Source organism: Protopterus annectens, chromosome 2.part0 (genome assembly GCF_019279795.1).
Source record: "Protopterus annectens isolate FY-2018-M chromosome 2.part0, PAN1.0, whole genome shotgun sequence".
Classification (NCBI taxonomy): domain Eukaryota; kingdom Metazoa; phylum Chordata; order Ceratodontiformes; family Protopteridae; genus Protopterus; species Protopterus annectens.
This window is the reverse complement of record NC_056728.1, coordinates 312,778,698-312,799,745: the sequence shown is the minus strand read 5'-3', so window position 1 is coordinate 312,799,745 and position 21,048 is coordinate 312,778,698. Positions and strand designations below refer to the sequence as shown.

Below are 21,048 nucleotides of genomic sequence, written 5' to 3'. Positions count from 1 at the left end.
ATATATATATATATATATATATATATATATATATATATATATATATATATATATATATATATATACACACACACGCACACACACACACACACACATATATATATATATATATATATATATATATACATACACACACACACACACACACATACATACACACACACACACACACACACACACACACACACACACACACACACATAAATACACACACATATACATGCATACACACATACATATATATATATGTCTACTTCATAACACTGAAATTTCATACTGTTGAATTTCATAACATTGAGACCAAAACATCTAAATCCTAAAACACTGAAAACCCAAAACATTGAAAACTCAGAACATTGCAAGTGTGCTTCATAACATTGAAAACTACAATGCATATGTAAATAACATCTTCTCCACCTATAACAACATCTAACTAACAAACACACTTTCTATTACGTTTCTGCAGGGGGGCAAAGCCCCCTGCACCCTCCCCCATAAATTAAATATACTAACTCCAAGATTGCACCATAGTGGAAAAAAGTTAATTTCCTAACCTTACTGTATCACAATCATCATACACTGAGGTCGGGAAATTAACCTTTTTCCACTGTAGTGCGATCTTGGAGTTGGTGTATTTAATTTACGGGTGGGGGGGGGGTAAGGGTAGGGAATGAACATTTTTCCACTCTAGTGCGATCTTGGAGTTGGTATATTTAGGCAGTTGTAGATGCCTAGTCGTATGCACGTTTCATACCTCTTAACTGTTCAGATTTTTGCAGAATGTCTGGATTTTCATTTATTCTTCATAAAGTTTGTGATTTTCTGGAAAATCACTGGGATACTCTCAGGTTTGAAGCCACTAAATACTGACATACATATGAGTGTCAGACTTCAAATCCTTGAGAAAATGTATGTTAAAACAAACCCTGTTACTCTAACAACTTTCTAAGTTTATAAGAGCAATATTTAAAATCTGTCCCTATAGAGGGACTGTTGTCCCCCTATTTTGTGGGGATTTGTCCAGATTTCTTGCACTAAAAGGTTGAGAGGTATGGTAGACACACTTTCAAGTTTGCATCTCCCTTTTTAGGCACTTACTAGCACTTACCTCCCAGATATAAGATGATGTAAATTTGTGTACAGGAACATTGGAACAATACAAGGAAAACAGTCACAAGGACAATAAGATAACTTAGAATCAGGCATTTTACCACAAAGAAGGCACAGAAGGGCAACTGATCTTCCATCCTGGTTTAAGATACAGGAATCAAAATAAGTTGGTCTGACCCGTAATATCTTTAGATAAATATAAAATAATTTTCTTTAACTAGTCTTTTTCATAGTGTGTGAGTCACTATTTTACAGGTGTAGTGCCTACCTGGATACAGAAGTTTTTCAGCGGGACATTCACCATGTAATCTCCTGAAGTTGACCAGTTTATCAAGTCTTAAACGATGTGATAATAATTTCATTTGTTTATCCAATAATCCCAAGACAGTGCTTAAGAGAGATGGAAGTCTAAGCAGCACTGTTCTGAAGCTTTTCCCCCAAGGCCTAACACCAAAAGGCAAATGCAAAAGATAAACCTTCTCTTCATTGCTTTTAAAAGCCCAAATTCCATACAAACTAACTGCAGGTTGTGTCTGTCAGGTAAGCATAGGGGGGCAAACCTATCACTGGTCCACACATCCACAAACAAGTGACTGATTAATGATTGCCTACCTAAATGGTATGCAGTTTCTTCATTGTGGTACATTATAGAGTTCTTTGCCAGCAAATTTAAACCCATTTTGAAAAAAGGTTTAATTATGTTTCTGACACGGTATTTTGTTGGTACAATCAAGCACATATCTCTTTGGCAATATTAACTAATTAAACGCACACTTTCAAGTAAGGTGTAGTCTGAAGGGTGTTATGTGCAAAAGGCCTACTGTTTGAAATAGTGTTCCTACTGTAAATTCTACAATTTTGTTTTCGTGCTCTGACTGCATCACAGAGACTCAAGCTTGCTGTGTTAAATAAAATACATTTATTAAAATATATCACATCCATGAAAACCTTAAATTGTCTATCAGCTATGGCTAGGAATGTGTCTTTCCCAAGGAAAAACAACTCGGCTCACATATACCTACTTATTCCCATTGATTTTTAAGTGTCTCCCTAGCACAAACATCACTCTGAATTTACTGTTACTTTAGCCCACGTATCTCAGTAAGCTTTGGCTTCACTTTTCCCCATCATTCTGTATTTCTTCATAAGTCACATTACCTCAGTACTCATGCCCCTCAACTGTCCAAATTTTTACAGAATGTCCAGATTCTTCCCATATTTTTTGGTTTCTTCTACCTAAAATGTATGGTTTCTTTGCAAATCACTGAGAATTAGCCAGTAAATAATGGCATACTTTCAAGTTTCAGACTACGTGTCCTTCAGGAAAAATGCAAGCTTACACAAAACCTATTACTATAGCAAAGTTTATAAAGTGCAGTATTTAAAACCTGTCCCTGGCTTTGGGCCTCTGTTTCTCCCATTATTTTTGGCTTTGTCTGGATATTTTGTGGTTAAAAGTTAAGTATGCCTATGCATCTTTTCATTAATTCGTCTGTGAACATATGCTCCCCACCCACCTCAGTTACTAACAGTAGCAAAACTTTTCGTTTTCTGCCTTGGTATCCTGAAAAATCCTGATACCTTCAGGAGTGGACTGAAATGTGCAATTCCATATTCATTTCTTTACCAGGGAAGCAGAGGTCAACTAATGCAATGTCACCAAGAATTACAAATAAAACTGCACAGTATACTGACAATGTTGTAAAACAAGGAATGCCTGTGATTAAAACTGAGGAAAATAATACTATAAATAATAACATTCATGCTGCACAACCAGCTATTATCTGTGCAGAAGGCATGCATGCAGCAGTTGCTTCATATTTGTAAAGTCTGTGATCAGACCAAAAAAAAATCTGACAGATCTGAAAATACTGCAAACTGTTGTACTGGCATGCGATATTTTTTTTCTAAAATGGGTATTAATAACTTCTAGAGCAGGTTAAACATGATGGTGACTAGAAAGGCACACTTGTTCACATTAGATGGGAGTATCTAAGCTGCATGATATGTGCTGTAAACAAACAGTGACATTGTCTGCACTGATTCACAGAAAGAAGCAGTTAAGAGTGGCTGTGTGCAGTACAGAATGAAGTTAGGATAGACGGCAACAGGTGAACACTTACCACTGGAGCAGTTGGGTGCACCCCAGCCAGGCTCACATTGACAGGTGTTGGGAGCAATGCAACGACCATGGACACATTTATCAGCACAGTGAGCTATAAGACGTGATGAAAGCAGAGAAAAAAATCAAGTTACCTCAGGATAATTTCTACTATCCAGCTGTTAAACATTCACAGATCATCCTCCACAAAACAATATATGAAAATAATCTGACTTCTGGGAGAATTCTATATGTGCAATGCCTGTTTAGCTTAAATTAAAACTATTTTACAATGTTTACTCTGTTCTTTAAACACGCTCATGCCTGCCAGAGTAAGTTTAACATTTCTGTTTATTTAAATCAACCCTAAAAATACTTTACCCGATGATGAAGAGTTAACTGCCATTAAAAGATGGATAGAATGAAGGACGTTAATGCATTTGTCTCACTGTCAGAGCAGCACTTGTTTTTGCATTTACTACTAAGATTGGCATTGCATAGAGCATTTTTAATTAAAGGAGCCCGGAAAGCAGATTTAAAGAGAAAACATGAATGATATCAGTACACAATAACTACTTCACCAGAAACTTAGCTGAAGAAAGCATTGTTTCTTAATCTATATTTAAATGGGAACCATGAATATAAAATAGGCCCCATGAGTTCGGTGCATCTACATTCTGATCAAATCTAGCATTCTTCCATTAAAGCTGTGTATGTTTCTCCTGACAGGTTAGTTTAATGTTGATAATTTTGCTGTGGAAGCAAAGCATTTAACAAATGTTTAGTCAGACTACTGCACTGCTCAGACATGGCAAGCAAGCCCACTTTGAAACTGAACATTGACAATGTATTTAAAACTTTATGTTTCCAAAGAGTCGCAGTAGTGGTGCTGCGGTAGCGTTGTCGCCTCACAGCAAGACGTTGTCGCGTTCCATTCTCAGCTAGAGCGTCTTCTGTGTGGAGGCATGCGTGAATGGGCGTGCCTTCGTTGAAGGTTTTGTGTCAGGGCTGGTAACTCGGCACGTAAAAATCCACTACCAAACATTAGCGGACTGGAGTTCCGCTGTGGCGACCCCTAACCAGGATAAGCCGAAAGACACAACAACATGTTTCCAAAGAGTTAATGTACTACCCCCCCCCCCAACATGTCTCCTTCAAAACATTTAGCAGTTTAAAAATTTTGCATGAATGTAAAATTGCAATCCTTAAAGCAAGACTCCACCTCAGGAACAAAGTAATATGCTTTTCATCGTACCTTGTCCTTCTGTGCAGTTTTAATGACTCAGTATCACATTGTGTATTTAGTATTATTTTCTAATTCGTTATATCCCACCATAGCCTAATGAGAAAAGCCATACTGACAGTACATTGTTTTTCAAGCTGCCTGTCTTGTTCCTGCAATGCAAACAAAAATACCAGATTTTATGTTCCCTACTATTGCTAAAGAATGCATTTCAGTTAATTGCTGCTAAGCATGTGGGTTGACTCATGCAGACACAACTGTTCCCTTATTTTCATTGTCTCTGATACTGTACTTCAACATATAAATCATTTAACCTAGGACTAAAAAATGTCCAAATGGAGATTGTGTTAACTAAGTCCATGCCAGTTCACAGCTGTAATCAACAGTCAGTTACCAGCTTCTGTAACTGCTCTGTACCTGCTCTTTAAGGTGCTTTGTAACTGCTCTGTACCTGCTCTGTAAGGTGCTCTGTGCCTGCTATGTAACTGCTCTGTAAGGTGCTCTGTGACTGCTATGTAACTGCTCTGAAAGGTGCTCTGTAAGGAGTTCTATACCTGCTCTGTAAGGTGCCTTGTAAGATACTCTGTACCTTCTATGCAAGGTGCTCTATAAGGTGCTCTTGTACATGCTCTGTAGGGTGCTCTGTAATGTGCTCTGTAACTGCTGTGTATGGTACACTGTACCTGCTCTGTAAGGTGCCCTGTAAGATGCTCTATACCTGCTCTATAAGGTGCTGTGTACCAGCACTGTAAGGTGCTATGTACCTGCACTGTAAGGGGCTCTGTACCTGCTCTGTAAGGCGCTCTGTACCTGCTCTGTAAGGTGCTCTGTACCTGCTCTGTAAGGTACTCTGTAAGCAGCTCTGTACCTGCTTTGTAAGTTGCCCTGTAAGATGCTCTGTACCTTTTCTGTAAGGTGCTCCATAACTGCTCTATAAGGTGCTCTTTAAGGTGCTCTATAACTGCTCTGTAAGGATCTCTGTAACTGCTCTGTATGATGTTCTGTACCTGCTCAACAAGGTGCTCTGTAACTGCTCTGTACCTGTTCTGTAAGGTGCTCTGTAACTGCTCTGTACCTGTTCTGTAAGGTGCTCTGTAACTGCTCTGTACCTGTTCTGTAAGGTGCTCTGTAACTACTCTGTACCTGTTCTGTAAGGTGCTCTGTAACTGCTCTGTACCTGTTCTGTAAGGTGCTTTGTAACTGCTCTGTACCTGCTCTGTAAGGTGCTCTGTGCCTGCTATGTAACTGCTCTGTAAGGTGCTCTGTGACTGCTATGTAACTGCTCTGAAAGGTGCTCTGTAAGGAGTTCTATACCTGCTCTGTAAGGTGCCTTGTAAGATACTCTGTACCTTCTATGCAAGGTGCTCTATAAGGTGCTCTTGTACGTGCTCTGTAGGGTGCTCTGTAATGTGCTCTGTAACTGCTCTGTATGGTACACTGTACCTGCTCTGTAAGGTGCCCTGTAAGATGCTCTATACCTGCTCTATAAGGTGCTGTGTACCAGCACTGTAAGGTGCTATGTACCTGCACTGTAAGGGGCTCTGTACCTGCTCTGTAAGGTGCTCTGTACCTGCTCTGTAAGGTGCTCTGTACCTGCTCTGTAAGGTGCTCTCTAAGGTGCTCTGCAAATGCTCTTTTAGGTACTGTGTACCTGCTCTGTAAGATGCTCTGTAAGGTGTTCTGTACCTGCTCTATAAGGTGCTCTATAAGGGCCTCTGTAGCTGCTCTGTGCCTGCTCTGTAAGCTGCTCTGGACCTGTTCTGTAAGGTGCTCTGTAACTGCTCTGTAAGGTGCTCTGTACCTACTCTGTAAGGCGCTCTGTAACTGCTCTGTAAGGTGCTCTGTAACTGCTCTGTAAGGCACTCTGTAACTGCTCTGTACCTGCTTTGTAAGGCGCTCTGTAACTACTCTGTAAGGTGCTCTGTAACTGCTCTGTAAGGTGCTCTGTACCTGCTCTGTAAGGTGCTCTGTACCAGCTCTGTAAGGTGCTCTGTACCTGCTCTGTAAGGCGCTCTGTAACTGCTCTGTATGGCGCTCTGTACCTGCTCTGTAAGGTGCTCTGTACCTGCTCTGTAAGGTGCTCTGTAAGCAGCTCTGTACCTGCTTTGTAAGTTGCCCTGTAAGATGCTCTGTACCTTCTCTGTAAGGTGCTCCATAACTGCTCTATAAGGTGCTCTTTAAGGTGCTCTATAACTGCTCTGTAAGGATCTCTGTAACTGCTCTGTATGATGTTCTGTACCTGCTCAACAAGGTGCTCTGTAACTGCTCTGTACCTGTTCTGTAAGGTGCTCTGTAACTGCTCTGTACCTGTTCTGTAAGGTGCTCTGTAACTGCTCTGTACCTGTTCTGTAAGGTGCTCTGTAACTGCTCTGTACCTGTTCTATAAGGTGCTTTGTAACTGCTCTGTACCTGGTCTGTAAGGTGCTCTGTACCTGCTCTGTAAGGTGTTCTGTAAGATGTTCTGTACCTGCTCTGTAAGGTGCACTGTAACTGCTCTGTAACTACTCTGCAAGGTGCTCTGTACCCACTCTGTAAGGTGCTCTGTAACTGCTCTATAAGGTGCTCCATAAGGTGCTCTGTAACTGCTCTGTAAGGTGCTCTGTAATTGCTCTGTACCTGTTCTGTAAGGTGTTCTGTACCTGCTCTGTAACTACTCTGCAAGGTGCTCTGTACCCGCTCTGTAAGGTGCTCTGTAACTGCTCTGTTAGGTGCTCTGTAACTGCTCAGTAACTACTCTGCAAGGTGCTCTGTACCTGCTCTGTAAGGTGCTCTGTACTTGCTCTGTACCTGTTCTGTAAGGTGCTTTGTAACTGCTCTGTACCTGGTCTGTAAGGTGCTCTGTACCTGCTCTGTAAGGTGTCCTGTAAGATGTTCTGTACCTGCTCTGTAAGGTGCACTGTAACTTCTCAGTAACTACTCTGTAAGGTGCTCTGTACTTGCTCTGTAATATGCTCTGTAACTGCTCTGTAAGGTGTTCCGTAAGGTGCTCTGTAACTGCTTTGTAAGGTGCTCTGTAACTGCTCTGTACCTGTTCTGTAAGGTGTTCTGTACCTGCTCTGTAACTACTCTGCAAGGTGCTCTGTACCCACTCTGTAAGGTGCTCTGTAAGGTGCTCTGTAACTGCTCTGTTAGGTGCTCTGTAACTGCTCAGTAACTACTCTGCAAGGTGCTCTGTACCTTCTCTGTAAGGTGCTCTGTACTTGCTCTGTAAGGTGCTCTGTAACTGCTCTGTAAGGTGCTCTGTAAGGTGCACTGTAACTGCTCAGTAACTACTCTGTAAGGTGCTCTGTAACTGCTCTGTAAGGTGTTCCATAAGGTGCTCTGTAACTGCTCTGTAAGGTGCTCTGTAACTGCTCTGTAAGGTGCACTGTAACTGCCCAGTAACTACTCTGTAAGGTGCTCTGTACTTGCTCTGTAAGGTGCTCTGTAACTGCTCTGTAAGGTGTTCCATAAGGTGCTCTGTAACTGCTTTGTAAGGTGTTCCATAAGGTGCTCTGTAACTGCTCTGTAAGGTACTCTGTACTTGCTCTGTAAAGTGCTCTGTAACTGCTCTGTAAGGTGTTCCATAAGGTGCTCTGTAACTGCTCTGTAAGGTGCTCTGTAACTTCTCTGTAAGGTGTTCTGTACCTGTTCTTTAAGGTGTTCTGTACCTGCTCTGTAAGGTGCACTGTAACTGCTCTGCAACTACTCTACAAGGTGCTCTGTACCTGCTCTGTAAGGTGCTCTGTACCTGATCTGTAGGGTGCTCTGTAACTGCTCAGTAACTACTCTGTAAGGTGCTCTGTACTTGCTCTGTAAGGTGCTCTGTAACTGCTCTGTAAGGTGTCCCATAAGGTGCTCTGTAACTGCTCTGTAAGGTGCTCTGTACTTGCTCTCTACGGTGCTCTGTAATTACTCTGTAAGGTACTCTGTAACTGCTCTGTAAGGTGGGACAAAGGAGGTAAAACTGTGAACACAATGCCCCAACATCAGATTCAGTGAAGTGTGGTTCTCAATATTTGCTGAAACTTTAGGACATGACAATCACCCTCCAACTAAAATAATACTACAAGTGTTATAACCCCAGAATAACCTTTGTTCAGTTTGGGAATGATATCGTCTATACCTTTGGTGGATTTGTTTGGAGGGCTCCTTCACCTCACTCAGGAAGGCTTTTGAGTATAGGAGGATTCACCGAAAAGGATTTAGCTAATTATATTTCATCTGATCTGAATTCAGCAATCTGTGGAAGACGCCACACAACTGCATTTCAGCATGCATTTCTACTGTTAAAAATAATAGTCACTGAATTTAAAGTAAGCCAGTAAGTGGCTATTATTATTATTATTTTTTTTACAAAATTATATTTTGGGGTTATTCTAATACTGGAAGTAATCAAAGGTTCTAATTACCTGAACTGTAAAAAACAAATAAAAGAACAGGTTATGCAAGTGTTACCATCACAAACTTTCCATCACTTAAATTTATTGTAACATTTACAAAATTAGCCGTGGCACAGTCTCATCAACAGTGTAGAAATGTTATTCAGGGAGGCTTCTTTACCATTCAGACACTTCATGACTTTTTTACAATAAATCTTTGCAGAAACTGCTTTAGTTAGTAACTGTCTGTCCTAATGAAGTTTGCTTTGTTGAACCTAAATGACTGAACAGACAATGAGATGAAACATTTTTCATGGGGGATAGAGTCCTAATCATCCCCTGTGCAACTCCTCCATTCAACTTAATATACAGTAACTCCTTTTATTATTTTTTTCTTCTTGGTCATTTGCAAAAACCTGATCTTCAACAAGCACACACTGGTGCCCTGTATGCCTAGTCATTTACCCAAATTGTCAGACTATAGCACCCATAACCCATTTAGTGCCTTCCTCCACTGCAGAATAACCTCTTGGGCACCTCATTTTAAGTTTTAACAGTGAGAGCCAGACAGTGGCATGTCATCATGTTCATCTGGGTCAGAACTTTACTTTGTGTCCACTACTTCACCCTATTGGCCAGACAGCTCAACAAGATACCCTGCTGTGCCAAGCTTAATACAGACACATGCTTGTACACATGCACACAGCTAGGCTGGAGTTTCAACACTCCTAGGCTAAGTGTGTGTACATCCGATCCCTGTCTACAAGAAGCTGCAGTGCTACAACTACTCTCAGGGGGTGCTCCTGCAAAGGGACCAAACAAATGTATTTTCCCCTATGGCCTTTAAACTAGCAAAGGTCACTTAGTGAATCTGTTCTTGGCTGGTTCATATGCTGCCTGGAATGCTAACTGATCTGAGTTGCTTGCGGTATAGTCAAGGTTTTGTCTCCTAAATAATGTAACAAATTACTCAACAGTGTGATAACCTGCATTAGCACCATTCACCTGTTGGTGTCCATGACTCAAATCAAAAGTGTTTCAATGAAACTGGGGACACTTTGATAAAAACATTTATTACAAGCTGAAGGCAGATGTAGAAGCTAAATTCATACAAGATGCTACATCTTTGTTGCCTTTTAATAACTTTACAAGCTCTGTTGCCCATCAAAATAAAATGCAGAATTGCCATGAAAGCTCCGTCTTCTGTTAAGAGAACTCTAGGGTAGTAGATCTTACACAAACATCCAAGAGGCATCATTATTACGTGGGAGCATGGTGTTAAACACAGCAGCATTACTATGTGGGAGCATGGTGTTAAACAAAGGAACATTATTATGTGGGAGCATGGTGTTAAACACAGCAACACACACATAGGAGCATGGTGTTAAACAGAAGCATTATTACATGGGAGGACGGTATTAAGCACAGCAGCATTATTGCATGGGACCATGGTATTAAACACAGCAGCATTATTATGTGGGAGCATGATGTTAAACACAGCAGCATTATTACATGGGGCCAGAGTGTTCTATATAGCAGCGCATAGGTGAGAGCATGCTGTTAAAAACAGCAGCATTATTACATGGGGCCATGGTGTTAAACATAGCAGCATTATTAATAGGGAGCATGGTATTAAGCACCGGCATTATTACGTGGGGCCATGGTGTTAAACACGGCAGCATTATTAAGTGGGAGCGTGCATTATTATGTGCGGCCATGGTGTTAAACACAGCAGCATTATTACGTGAGGTCATAGTGTTAAACACAGCAGCATTATTATGTGGGAGCATGGTGTTAAACACAGCAGAAGTATTACATGGGGCTATGGTGTTAAACACAGCAGCACATAGGTGGGAGCATGGTGTTAAACACAGCAGCATTATTACATGGGAGCATTGTGTTAAACACAGCTGCATTATTACGTGGGGCCATGGTGTTAAACACAGCAGCACTTATGTGGGAGCATGGTGTTAAACACAGCAGCATTATTACGTGGGATCATGGTGTTAAACACAGCAGCATTATTACATGGGGCCATGGTGTTAAACACAGCAACACACACATAGGAGCATGGTGTTAAACAGAAGCATTATTACATGGGAGGATGGTATTAAGCACAGCAGCATTATTACATGGGGCCATGGTATTAAACACAGCAGCATTATTATGTGGGAGTATGGTATTAAACACAGCAGCATTATTACGTGGGGGCAGGGTGTTATATACAGCAGTGCATAGGTGGGAGCATGCTGTTAAACACAGCAGCATTATTACATGGGGCCATGGTGTTAAACACAGCAGCATTATTAAGTGGGAGCATGGTATTAAACACAGCAGCATTATTACATGGGGCCATGGTGTTAAACACAGCAGCACTATTACGTGGGACCATAGTGTTAAACACAGCAGCATTATTATGTGGGAGCATGGTGTTAAACACAGCAGAATTATTACATGGGGCTATGGTGTTAAACACAGCAGCATTATTATGTGGGAGCATGGTGTTAAACACAGCAGCATTATTACGTGGGAGCATGGTGTTAAACACAGCAGAATTATTACATGGGGCTATGGTGTTAAACACAGCAGCATTATTATGTGGGAGCACGGTGTTAAACACAGCAGAATTATTACATGGGGCTATGGTGTTAAACACAGCAGCATTATTACTTGGGAGCATGGTGTTAAACATAGCACCATTACTACGTAGGGCCATGGTGTTAAACACAGCAGCATTACTACGTGGGGCCATGGTGTTAAACACAGCAGCATTACAACGTAGGGCCATGGTGTTAAACACAGCAGCATTATTACGTGGGGCCATGGTGTTAAACACAGCAACACCTACCTGGGAGCATGGTGTTAAACACAGCAGCATTACTACGTGGGACCATGGTGTTATACACAGCAGCATTATTCTTTCTAGGCTATGGCAGTCCTTCCCCTTGTAAGACTTTTTCCCTTCGGTTAATAAATTCCTTCCTCAGGAAGCAGTATGATGTCCCCTTCTCTGGCTTCCAACTTCCTGAGGCCATCTACTTTATATTAGCTGGCATCAAGAAGAACATCTTCCTTGTACAGGGAGGACCACCTACTGATAGAGTCAGTGCATAAGCTGCTTACACATGAATGGAGAAATAGGACTATATGAGGAAGAGTAAGAAACAGAGGTCAGCAATGGAGATGAGGGCCAAAAGGTACAATAGCACAGCATAAAATACATTTTGCTATCCAGTAGGCAACACCAGTTGATAGAAACCTAAGGCAAAATTAAGCCTCAGTAGTACCTTTAGCAGCAGGCCAATACCAGTGGTAATAAACAGCACTATTCATTTACCAGCACAGAAGTACAACAGCCACAAACATGACAGCCCAAAAAAAAGCAGAGAATGTAGCATCACTGTGGTCAGAAAAAGGTCAAGCTTTTGTTCTTCCCTTAAAAATTTATCCAGAGGAAATCTAGTGTGTTGCTGACAAATTAAAATATAATGCAGAATACATGTAATTGTTCTCAGAACACAGTTAATACTATATTGCTCATCCTCTCATTATTTCTGCCAATATGGGAAACTCTGACCATTATAACATCTTTCTATCACCAGTTTACAAGTCTGCACTGTTTAGAGAAAAACCCACAAAGAAACAAATCAGGGTATGGCCCGAGGAGGCTATAGAGGCCCTCCAAGGCTGCTTTGAAAGACGCAACTGGGATATGTTTAAGGAGGCAGCCACAGTGAATCAGCATTTGAACATTGATGAATACAATGAGGTAGTGGTGGCATACATTTCAAACTGCATTGATGGGGTAACAAATACAAAGAGTATCACTACTGGAGCTGTATCACTATTGGAGCTAATCAGAAGCCATGGCTCACCCCTAAGGTATATGAGCTTCTGAAGGAGAGAAATGCAGTTTATAGAGCTAAGCACAAAGCAGCCCTAAATGTAGCAAGAGGTAATCTGAGAAGGGGTATAAAGGAGGGTAAAAAAAAAAAAAAAAAAAAAAAAAAGAGTATGGCAGAAATGTACAGAGCCACTTTGAAGATATGAAGAATGCAAGGAGACTACGGCAAGGCATATAGGCGATCACTGACTACAAAATGAGGTCAGCACAGTATGAGGACAGTATCGAATTCCTGGACAGTTTGAACATCTTCTTTGGTAGATTTGAGGAAAGAAAAGTACAGTTGTGTACCTACCATAAATGTAGATGTTCGAGTGTATTCACTGTTGCAGTCTTTACTCTTGGGTTATCCTGCTGGCAGGCTACCCTCAGTCGGCCAGAATTCCAAAGTCTAGGTCCGGCGTCAGTTGCTGTCGCCTCTTCCCTGACGTCTGTGCGCCAGGGGTATAAAAGATGCAGCTGACGCCATTTTCTTCAGTTTTTCTTGCCCCAGATGTCATGTAACCCCAAATTGGTAGGCTGAAAAATATGCCAATAAGAAACGCATGCACAAAAATAACATTTCCTTCATCTACAAGCAAATACACCAAATAGTTTGTGTAGGATAGAGAAGTGCAGATAAGTTCCAGCAAAGGAAAGGGGGATGATGGGTGGGTAACCTGGACTGCAACAGTGAATACACTCTAACATCTACATTTATGGTAGGTACACAACTGTACTATGTTCATCGTGTTTCACTGTTGAATCCCAAAGCTGAGGATGGGAGGCTGGGCTAAATAGGATTAGGAGAGGCTATGAGGCCCTGCAGGACTGCAGTGGCAAAGCCTGCTCTGGACCTAGAGTAAAGAGGTAAGTGGTAGTGCTTTGTGAAGGTGTGCACTGAACAACAGGTTGCAGCCTCTAAGATATCTTTGGTTGGTACTCCTCTGAGGAAGGCTGCTGAAGTGGCTGCTGCTCTGGTGAAATGAGGCCTAGTGTCCTTAGGCACTGATTTGCCATGTTGAGAATAGCAGAAACGGATGCGATGGCTTATCCATTTAGAAATAGTCTGTTTTGAGATAGCCTTTCCTTGTGATCCCGCAGCATATGACACTAAAAGTTGCTCAGTCTTTCTGAAAGCTTTAGTTCAGTCCAAGTAGAAGCGTAGCTGCCTGTTTATGTCCAAAGAATGCAGAATTTTCTCACCCTTGTTCTGTGGATTTGGATAAAAGGTAGGCAAGTGAATGGTTTTGCTGAGGGCCACACTGGACACCACCTTAGGCATAAATGTAGGGTTTGTCCTTGGAGAAACCATGTCTGGATGAAAAATGATAAAAGATTCCACAGCCATGAGTGCTTGTAACTCCGAGACTCACCTTGCAGAGGTTATTGCTAGTAGCAGAGCTGTTTTCCAGGATAAGAATTTTATATCTGCTGTTGATGCTGGCTCAAAAGGAGGCAGTGTGAGTTTTTCCAAAACATAATTGAGATCCCAGGCCGGAATAGATGCTCTCCTTGGAGGCCTAATGCTTTTGGCCCCACTGAGGTACTGCCTTATTAAATGATGAGAAAAGATAGGTGGTTCCGCATTGTAATGGGCTGAAATGGCAGAGGCATGAATCTTAATTGATGATAAAGAAAGGTCTCAGAAAGCATCTCAGTTAGGTATTGTAAAATCTGAGGGATATTTAGTACACACGTGTCAATGCCTTGTTCCTGGTTCCAAGCACAGAATCTCTTCCATTTCTCTGCATAAGATTTTCTGGTACTGGACCTCCTGGCCTCCAAGATAACATCCAAAACAGCTTTTGAAAGAGGAGTGTTCTGAATGGCTAAATTATCTGCCATGCTGCCAGATTTAAGGTCCTGACTTGGCTGTGCAGGATCTGATTATTTTGTTGGGTCAGCAAGTGAGAAGTTTGAGGCAATATCCATGCTGGACCTTGAGACAAACTCTTTAGGATTGGGTACCAGTGCTGGCATGGCCAGTCTGGTGCAATCAGTATAATTTTTGGCTTCTCTTGTCTGACCTTTAGGAGTACCCTGGGAAGGAGAGGCAGCGAAGGAAAGGCCTATACTGTTAGATTTTTCCAGATGAAGGATAGGGCATCCACTTTCCATGCTTGCTTGTGATAAATCCTTGTGCAAAATCTCTGCAATTGGCAGTTGTGAGGGGAGGCAAATAAATCTATGTCTGGGCATCCCGATTTCCTTATTATCATGCTGAATACTTGCGGATCCAGTTTCCATTTGTGGGGATCCATGAGGTTGCTGCTTAGTTCGTTTGCCAGAGTATTTGTTTTTCCTGGCAGGAATTGTGCTTGCAGGTGAACTTGAAAAGCCAATGCTGTGTCCCATAAGGTCATTGCTTGTCTGCAGAGGGGGTAGGAATGTGTACCTCCCTGCTTGTTTATGTACCACATGACCGTAGTGTTGTCTGTCTTTATCAGTAATTGTCCTGGATGAAGCAGGTCCTTGAAAGCTGTCAGGGCATTTTGAACAGCTAGCATCTCTTTTTGATTGATGTGAAGATTCATCTAGTTTGCAGACCATGTGCCCTGAATACATTTTCCTGCCATATGGGCCCCCCAGGCATAATGTGATGCATCCGTTGTCAGTGTGTGTCTGGCTGTGGGTAGACTGAATGGCAGACGCTTGTTGTGATGACAGGCTTCTGCCCACCATCAAAACTCCTGTTGCAGGCAGGGAATGAGTGCAATTACTGTCTCCAGGCTGTGGCAATGCGGAGTCCAAACACTTTTTAGATACCATTGTAGTTTCCTCATATGCAGTCTGGCATATGGCATTAGTAGAATGCAGGATGCCATGAAACCCAAGGCCTGCAGGATTTTCCTTGCAGATAAGTGGGTTTTTGTTGCCAATTTCTTGAAGTAAGTAGTCAGATGCTTTTGTTTGTCTGGCGTGAGATAAGCCATCTGGGCAGTTGCATTTAAGCTTGCACCCAGGAATATTATCTCTTGAGAGGGCACTAGTTTTGATTTCTTTTCATTTACTGTGTACCCTAGGCCAATTAGTAATCTTTTTACAAACGCCATATGCTTTAGAAGAATATCTTTGTTCTCTGCTTGAATTAGGCAGTCGTCCAAGTAGGGATATATTTGAATTCCTTTTTGTCTGAAAAACGCAATTACTGGTGGCAGGCATTTTGTGAAGACCCTGGGCACAGTAGATAAGCAAAAGGGCAGTGCAGAGAATTAATAATGCATTGAGCCGGCTATGAATCTGAGGTATCTTCTGCAAGATTGTCTGATTGGGACATGCAGGTATGCCTCTTTTAGGTCCAAAGTTACGAGCCAAGCCCTCTTGCCCAGCATGGGCAGTAGCTGCTGTAGAGTCAACATCTTGAATTTTGGAACTTCCAGAAACGTATTTAGAATAGACTGGTCCAGTAGTGGTCTCTAGGTTTTGTCCTTCCTGGGTACTAGGAAATCTCTGGAGTAAAATCCTTCCCCTGCTCTTGTTGCGGTACTTGCTGAATGGCCCTCATGTCCATGAGGGCTGTAATTTGTTTTTGTGCCTCTGCCCATTGATTGTGTGGCAGGTCTGACATACCTTTTGACCTTGGTAGAGTGTGAAAATGGAACCTGTAGCCTTGGGGCACTATGTTCAGGACCCATTTGTCTTGGGTAACCATTTGCCAATTTGATGAAAAAAGTGCTAGTTTTCCCCCTAAGGGGGCTGCCAAAAGAAAAGTGCTTGGATCTGGTAGAGGAAAGTCATTGTGACTGTTTCCTGTAAGGCTGTGATTTGTCTTCTCCGCTTTTGGAGGTAGGAGCACCCCATTGTTTAGGCCTGTATGAGCCTTGGGACTGAGATCTGCCTCTGGGACGCCTGTATCTGCCTCTTTGTGGCCTGTCTAACACTGGAAAGGACCAATTTTTTAGAAGGCCAGTTCCTGCTAAACCTGGGTGGCTGTACCTGTAAGAAATCCTTGACTGTCTGCATGGATTTTGCTTTATCCTCCATTTTTTTCAACACCTCTTCTGCTTTACTACCAAACAAAGTATCATGCTGCAATGATGCATCTAATAATTTTGCTTTAACATGATCAGGCAGATTCTGTTCCTTTAACCAAGCATGTCTTCTAATAACAGACCTGTAACAGTGGCCCTGCAAGAGGCCTTCAGTGAATCATAACCACATTGCAAAGTATGCTTTCCCACTTGTTCAGCTGCATGCAATAAATCCTGCAATTCCTTGTTCTCTGAACATTCAGTATTTGTCAACAATTTCTGTTTAAGCAGTGACATTAAATATTGCTGATATTTAAGCAGATGAAACTGACAATTTAAAGCCCTTACAGCCAGGGTAGCAGAAGTGTAGACTTTTTTTCCCCCATCTGTCTAGAGCCCTAGTATCCCTATCAGAGGGGACAAGGTTTTTTGCAGTGGAAGCTTTGACCCCTTTGGGACCCTGAGATATAGTTTCTGGGTCAGCAGCGGGATTTTTATATAGGAATTTATGAGAATCCGGGACTCTGTAGTATCTGTCTGGCTTAGCAGGTGCAGGGGGTAAAGAGTCAGGGGACAGGCCGGACTCTGAAAATAATCATCTACAATGTCTAGAACAGGTGGAATAGCAAGGGGTCTGTGCTGAGGAAGAAGTAGAAAGTCCCTGAGCCTTTTCTTAGATTCAGAATAGTCTTGGCTCTCCCAGTGGAAATGCTCCCTCATGGTATGCAGGGTTTCCCCAAAAGAATAATCCTCAGGAGGAGAGGCTGAAGGAATTAATTCTTCAGCATCAGAATACTCATAGGGAAGCATGGAGTAATCCTATTCAGAAGAGGAATCAGAAGAAATTGAAACCTGATCAGAAGAATCATACTCTGTCTCTTGCCTAGGCCTCTTATCAGGAGGGGGGATGGGAGCCCCTGATCAAAGTAATTAGGTCTTCGGCCATTTTGAGCATCTGTTTTTTAGGCATGGAAGCCTGAGCAGGAGAATGCTGTACTTGTTTCTTTGTCTTTAGAGCTGCTTTAGTCTTTGTCTTTGAAGCTGAAGATGGCTTAATATATAGTTGTGTAGGTCTGAAGACACCCTCAGAAGCCTATGCCTGCTCAGCGGCTCCGGACCCATCTGAGGGAATGATTTCCGCGTGTCCAATACCTTGAGTATCCAGAGGCCCAGTTGGCTCCACGTGGGAGCTGGAAGTGGCCTGTGGCTCTGAGGTAGCAGGCGCCAGTGGCTGTGAAAGTGCCTCACTGAGAACCGGCGAACCAGCGGCTGGCCTAGCAGAGGCCTCGTCGTCAGTTTTGGACCTCGGATGCCTATCCTTTTCCTTGTCCTTGCGTTTTTTGTAAACTCTGGTTGTCGGCTGGTCTGACGGCATTATATAATTAAATCTTTGACCAAAGTAATGAAATGCAAAATTGAACCGACGCTTAATAGTGCGTTGGTTAAATCTAACACAAAACCGACAGCTAGCAATGTTGTGATCAGGGCCTAGGCAAGGAATACAGTAAGAGTGAAAATCCTTATGAGGTATTTGCTTCCCACAAGAAATACAATTGTTAACTTTTTCTGACATCAGTCTGGAGCAAAAAAAAAGTTTCCCCAGCGGGGTACTTAGCTTTAATGAAGACTTCGGTTCTGAAATTCAGATTTGAATATCTCAGGAGTCGGCCGACCAGCACTTACGAACTGCTTTTGCTTCAGGCACCATGCCGCAAGAAAGACTGAAGAAAATGGTGTCGGCTGCATCTTTTATACCCCTGGTGCACTGACGTCAGGGAAGAGGCAACAGCAACCGACGCCGGACCTAGACTTTGGAATTCTGGCCGACTGAGGGTAGTCTGCCATCGGGATAACCCAAGAGTAATGACTGCAACAGTGAAACACGATGAACATCAACAAGTTGGCACTAAAGCTACCCACTGATGAGAAGGCTGTAGTACTCAGCCTCAGCAAAGATGAGGTAAGAAGATTGAACCCCAGGGAAGGCTGCTGGCCCAGACAACATACTGGGCAAGGTGTTTAAAGGCTGTGCTGATCAACTATTCACAGTGCTCAAGCAAATATTTAACACCTCTTTTGCCATGACAAAAGTACCCTAATGCTACAAGGAAACTAACATCATCCCACTACCTAAGAAAAACACTCCCTCCAGCCCAAACGACTACAGACTAGTCACTTTGACATACACGGTTATGAAATGTTTTGAGCAGCTGATCAAAAAGCATCTTTGAGCATGCCTACCTCCTGATTTTGACCCTCTGCAGTTTGTGTACAGAGCTAACTTATCCACAATTGATGCCATATCAGTAGCACTACACATCTCCCTTGAATATTTAGAGGGCAAAGACAACTATGTGAGGATGCTGTTCATAGACTTCAGCTCCGCATTTAATATGGTGGTACCAATGCAGCTGATGAAAAATTGGTACATTTAAGAATCGGTAAACATCTCTGTAACTGCCTTCTGGACTTCCTGATTGACAGACCATAGAGGATGTCCTCAGGTAAGAACACATCAAAGTGCATCACTATTAACACCGGGGTTCCACAAGGATGTGTTCTCAGCCCACTTTTATTCACCACCCTGACCCATGACTGCTATGCAAAGCACAGGTCCAACCACATCATCAAGTTTGCACCACAGTCATCACAAATGAGGATGAAAGAGCATACAGAGAGGCGGTAGTATCTCTGATCAGTTAGTGTGAGAGTAACAACCTTGACCTGAATGTGAACAAGGCCAAAGAGATTATCAAAGACTTCAGGAAAAGGAAAACAAACCTTCTAGTGCTCAGGATCAATAGTGAGAGTTTGGAGAGGGTTAAGAGTAGAAAATTCCTGGGCATACACATATCAAAGGATCTCTCATGGTCAGGAAAGAAAGTGCACCAACATCTTGACTTTAGGAAGGCTGAAAAAAAGCTAAGCTTCCTCCTCATAGTCTCTCCATCTTCTGTAGAAGTGTAATACAGAGCATCCTCAACTTCAGAGTGTGGTTTGGAAGCTGCACAGTTATACCAAGAAAGGTGCTACAAACACTGTTGAGGCTTGCAGAGAAGGTAACAAGTTCCAGTCTTCCCTCAATACAACTTCTTTATTCTGCAAGAAGCATCTGAAAGGCCACCAAAACAATACAGGACAACACACATCCTGTGTATGGACTGTTTAAGCATCTGGCATCAGGCAGAAGATATCGCAGCATCCACTGCAGGACTACAAAATTCAGTAACAGTTTCTACCCTACAGTGATTAGACTTCCGAACTTGGGCACTAGTCCCAGGGGTCTGGACACATAAGTCAATTTTTATTTATTTGTGCAATATATACTTACATATATTCCAAGTAAGTGCAATATTTATTTATTATATCCATAGTCAGTATTATTTAACTCACTCAAGCACAATATTAGACAAATAGCTTAAGAATTTCAATCTATAGTGTGTTTTGTTTTACTTTAAATAGGGTAGTTAATTTAACTCAGGGGAGGGTATTTTTTTCATATATGAGTGTTGGTAAATGTCTCTGCTGTTTCTTGCTTGTATTCAGAGTACTATAGTATTTGTTGGTTATGTTTATTCCTCTACCTGTATGTGTTGTTTCGCTTTCCTTTGTAATCGTAAGAACTGAGCTGATGCACAAAATTCCGTTTAGGTTACACATGTGTAGTTCTAAATGACAATAAAGTTTACTTTGACAATAAATGGAAAAGGTAGATAGGTGCGCAAACAAGATGTTATAATCCTGTTCTGTAGATGGCAGTGTAGAACTTATCGGGGTATGAAAGGTGTCTGTCATAACCTAAGGCAGTAGTACACATTTTGACATACTTTTTTAATGTCAGTCCCCTTTGCATGCATACTTCAGATCACAGTGATGAGAATTTGGGTTGCACAGTTCTTATTCCCTTGTCATACTGGTAACAGCAATGGGGGATTTAAGACGCATACCTCTGTCTGTCAGAAAGATCTTTGCATCAAACAACATAGGAAATAGAGACATTAGTTCAAACAGAAATCCATACGTAGACAAAGCAACCACCTTTGGGTAGTGCAACTGGTTCTTCTGAGCCTGCCCACGTGAAGGAAATGGTATGTATTTTTTTCTTTATCCTTGGAATGGAGTGTACTTGTAATGCAGACAAAATATGAACTACAAGCAGCATATATAAAGTTCTATGTGATAAATACATCTGCACATACTCAGTTTCACTTCTAAAATGTCATTCAGTCATTGCAGTACTGACAATCAGACAGTTACAAATATGAGACAGACACAAATTTAATTTTGCATTCCAATACATAGCATCCAGTTTAAATGCATAATTAATTCATATGACACTACCATTTTAACTCAGTAAATACCAACTTGCTGTGCAT

At 41.9% G+C, this 21,048-nt stretch overlaps 1 protein-coding gene across 1 annotated transcript in view; it reads right to left on the bottom strand.

The window, feature by feature from the left end:
* MEGF10 (multiple EGF like domains 10) overlaps nt 1-21,048 on the bottom strand; it is a 973,700-nt gene that overhangs the window by 612,353 nt on the left and 340,299 nt on the right. Inside the window, exon 5 of the mRNA XM_044060794.1 lies at nt 3,234-3,326. Coding sequence (XP_043916729.1) covers nt 3,234-3,326 — 93 coding nt within the window. The remainder of the gene's footprint in view (nt 1-3,233; nt 3,327-21,048) is intronic.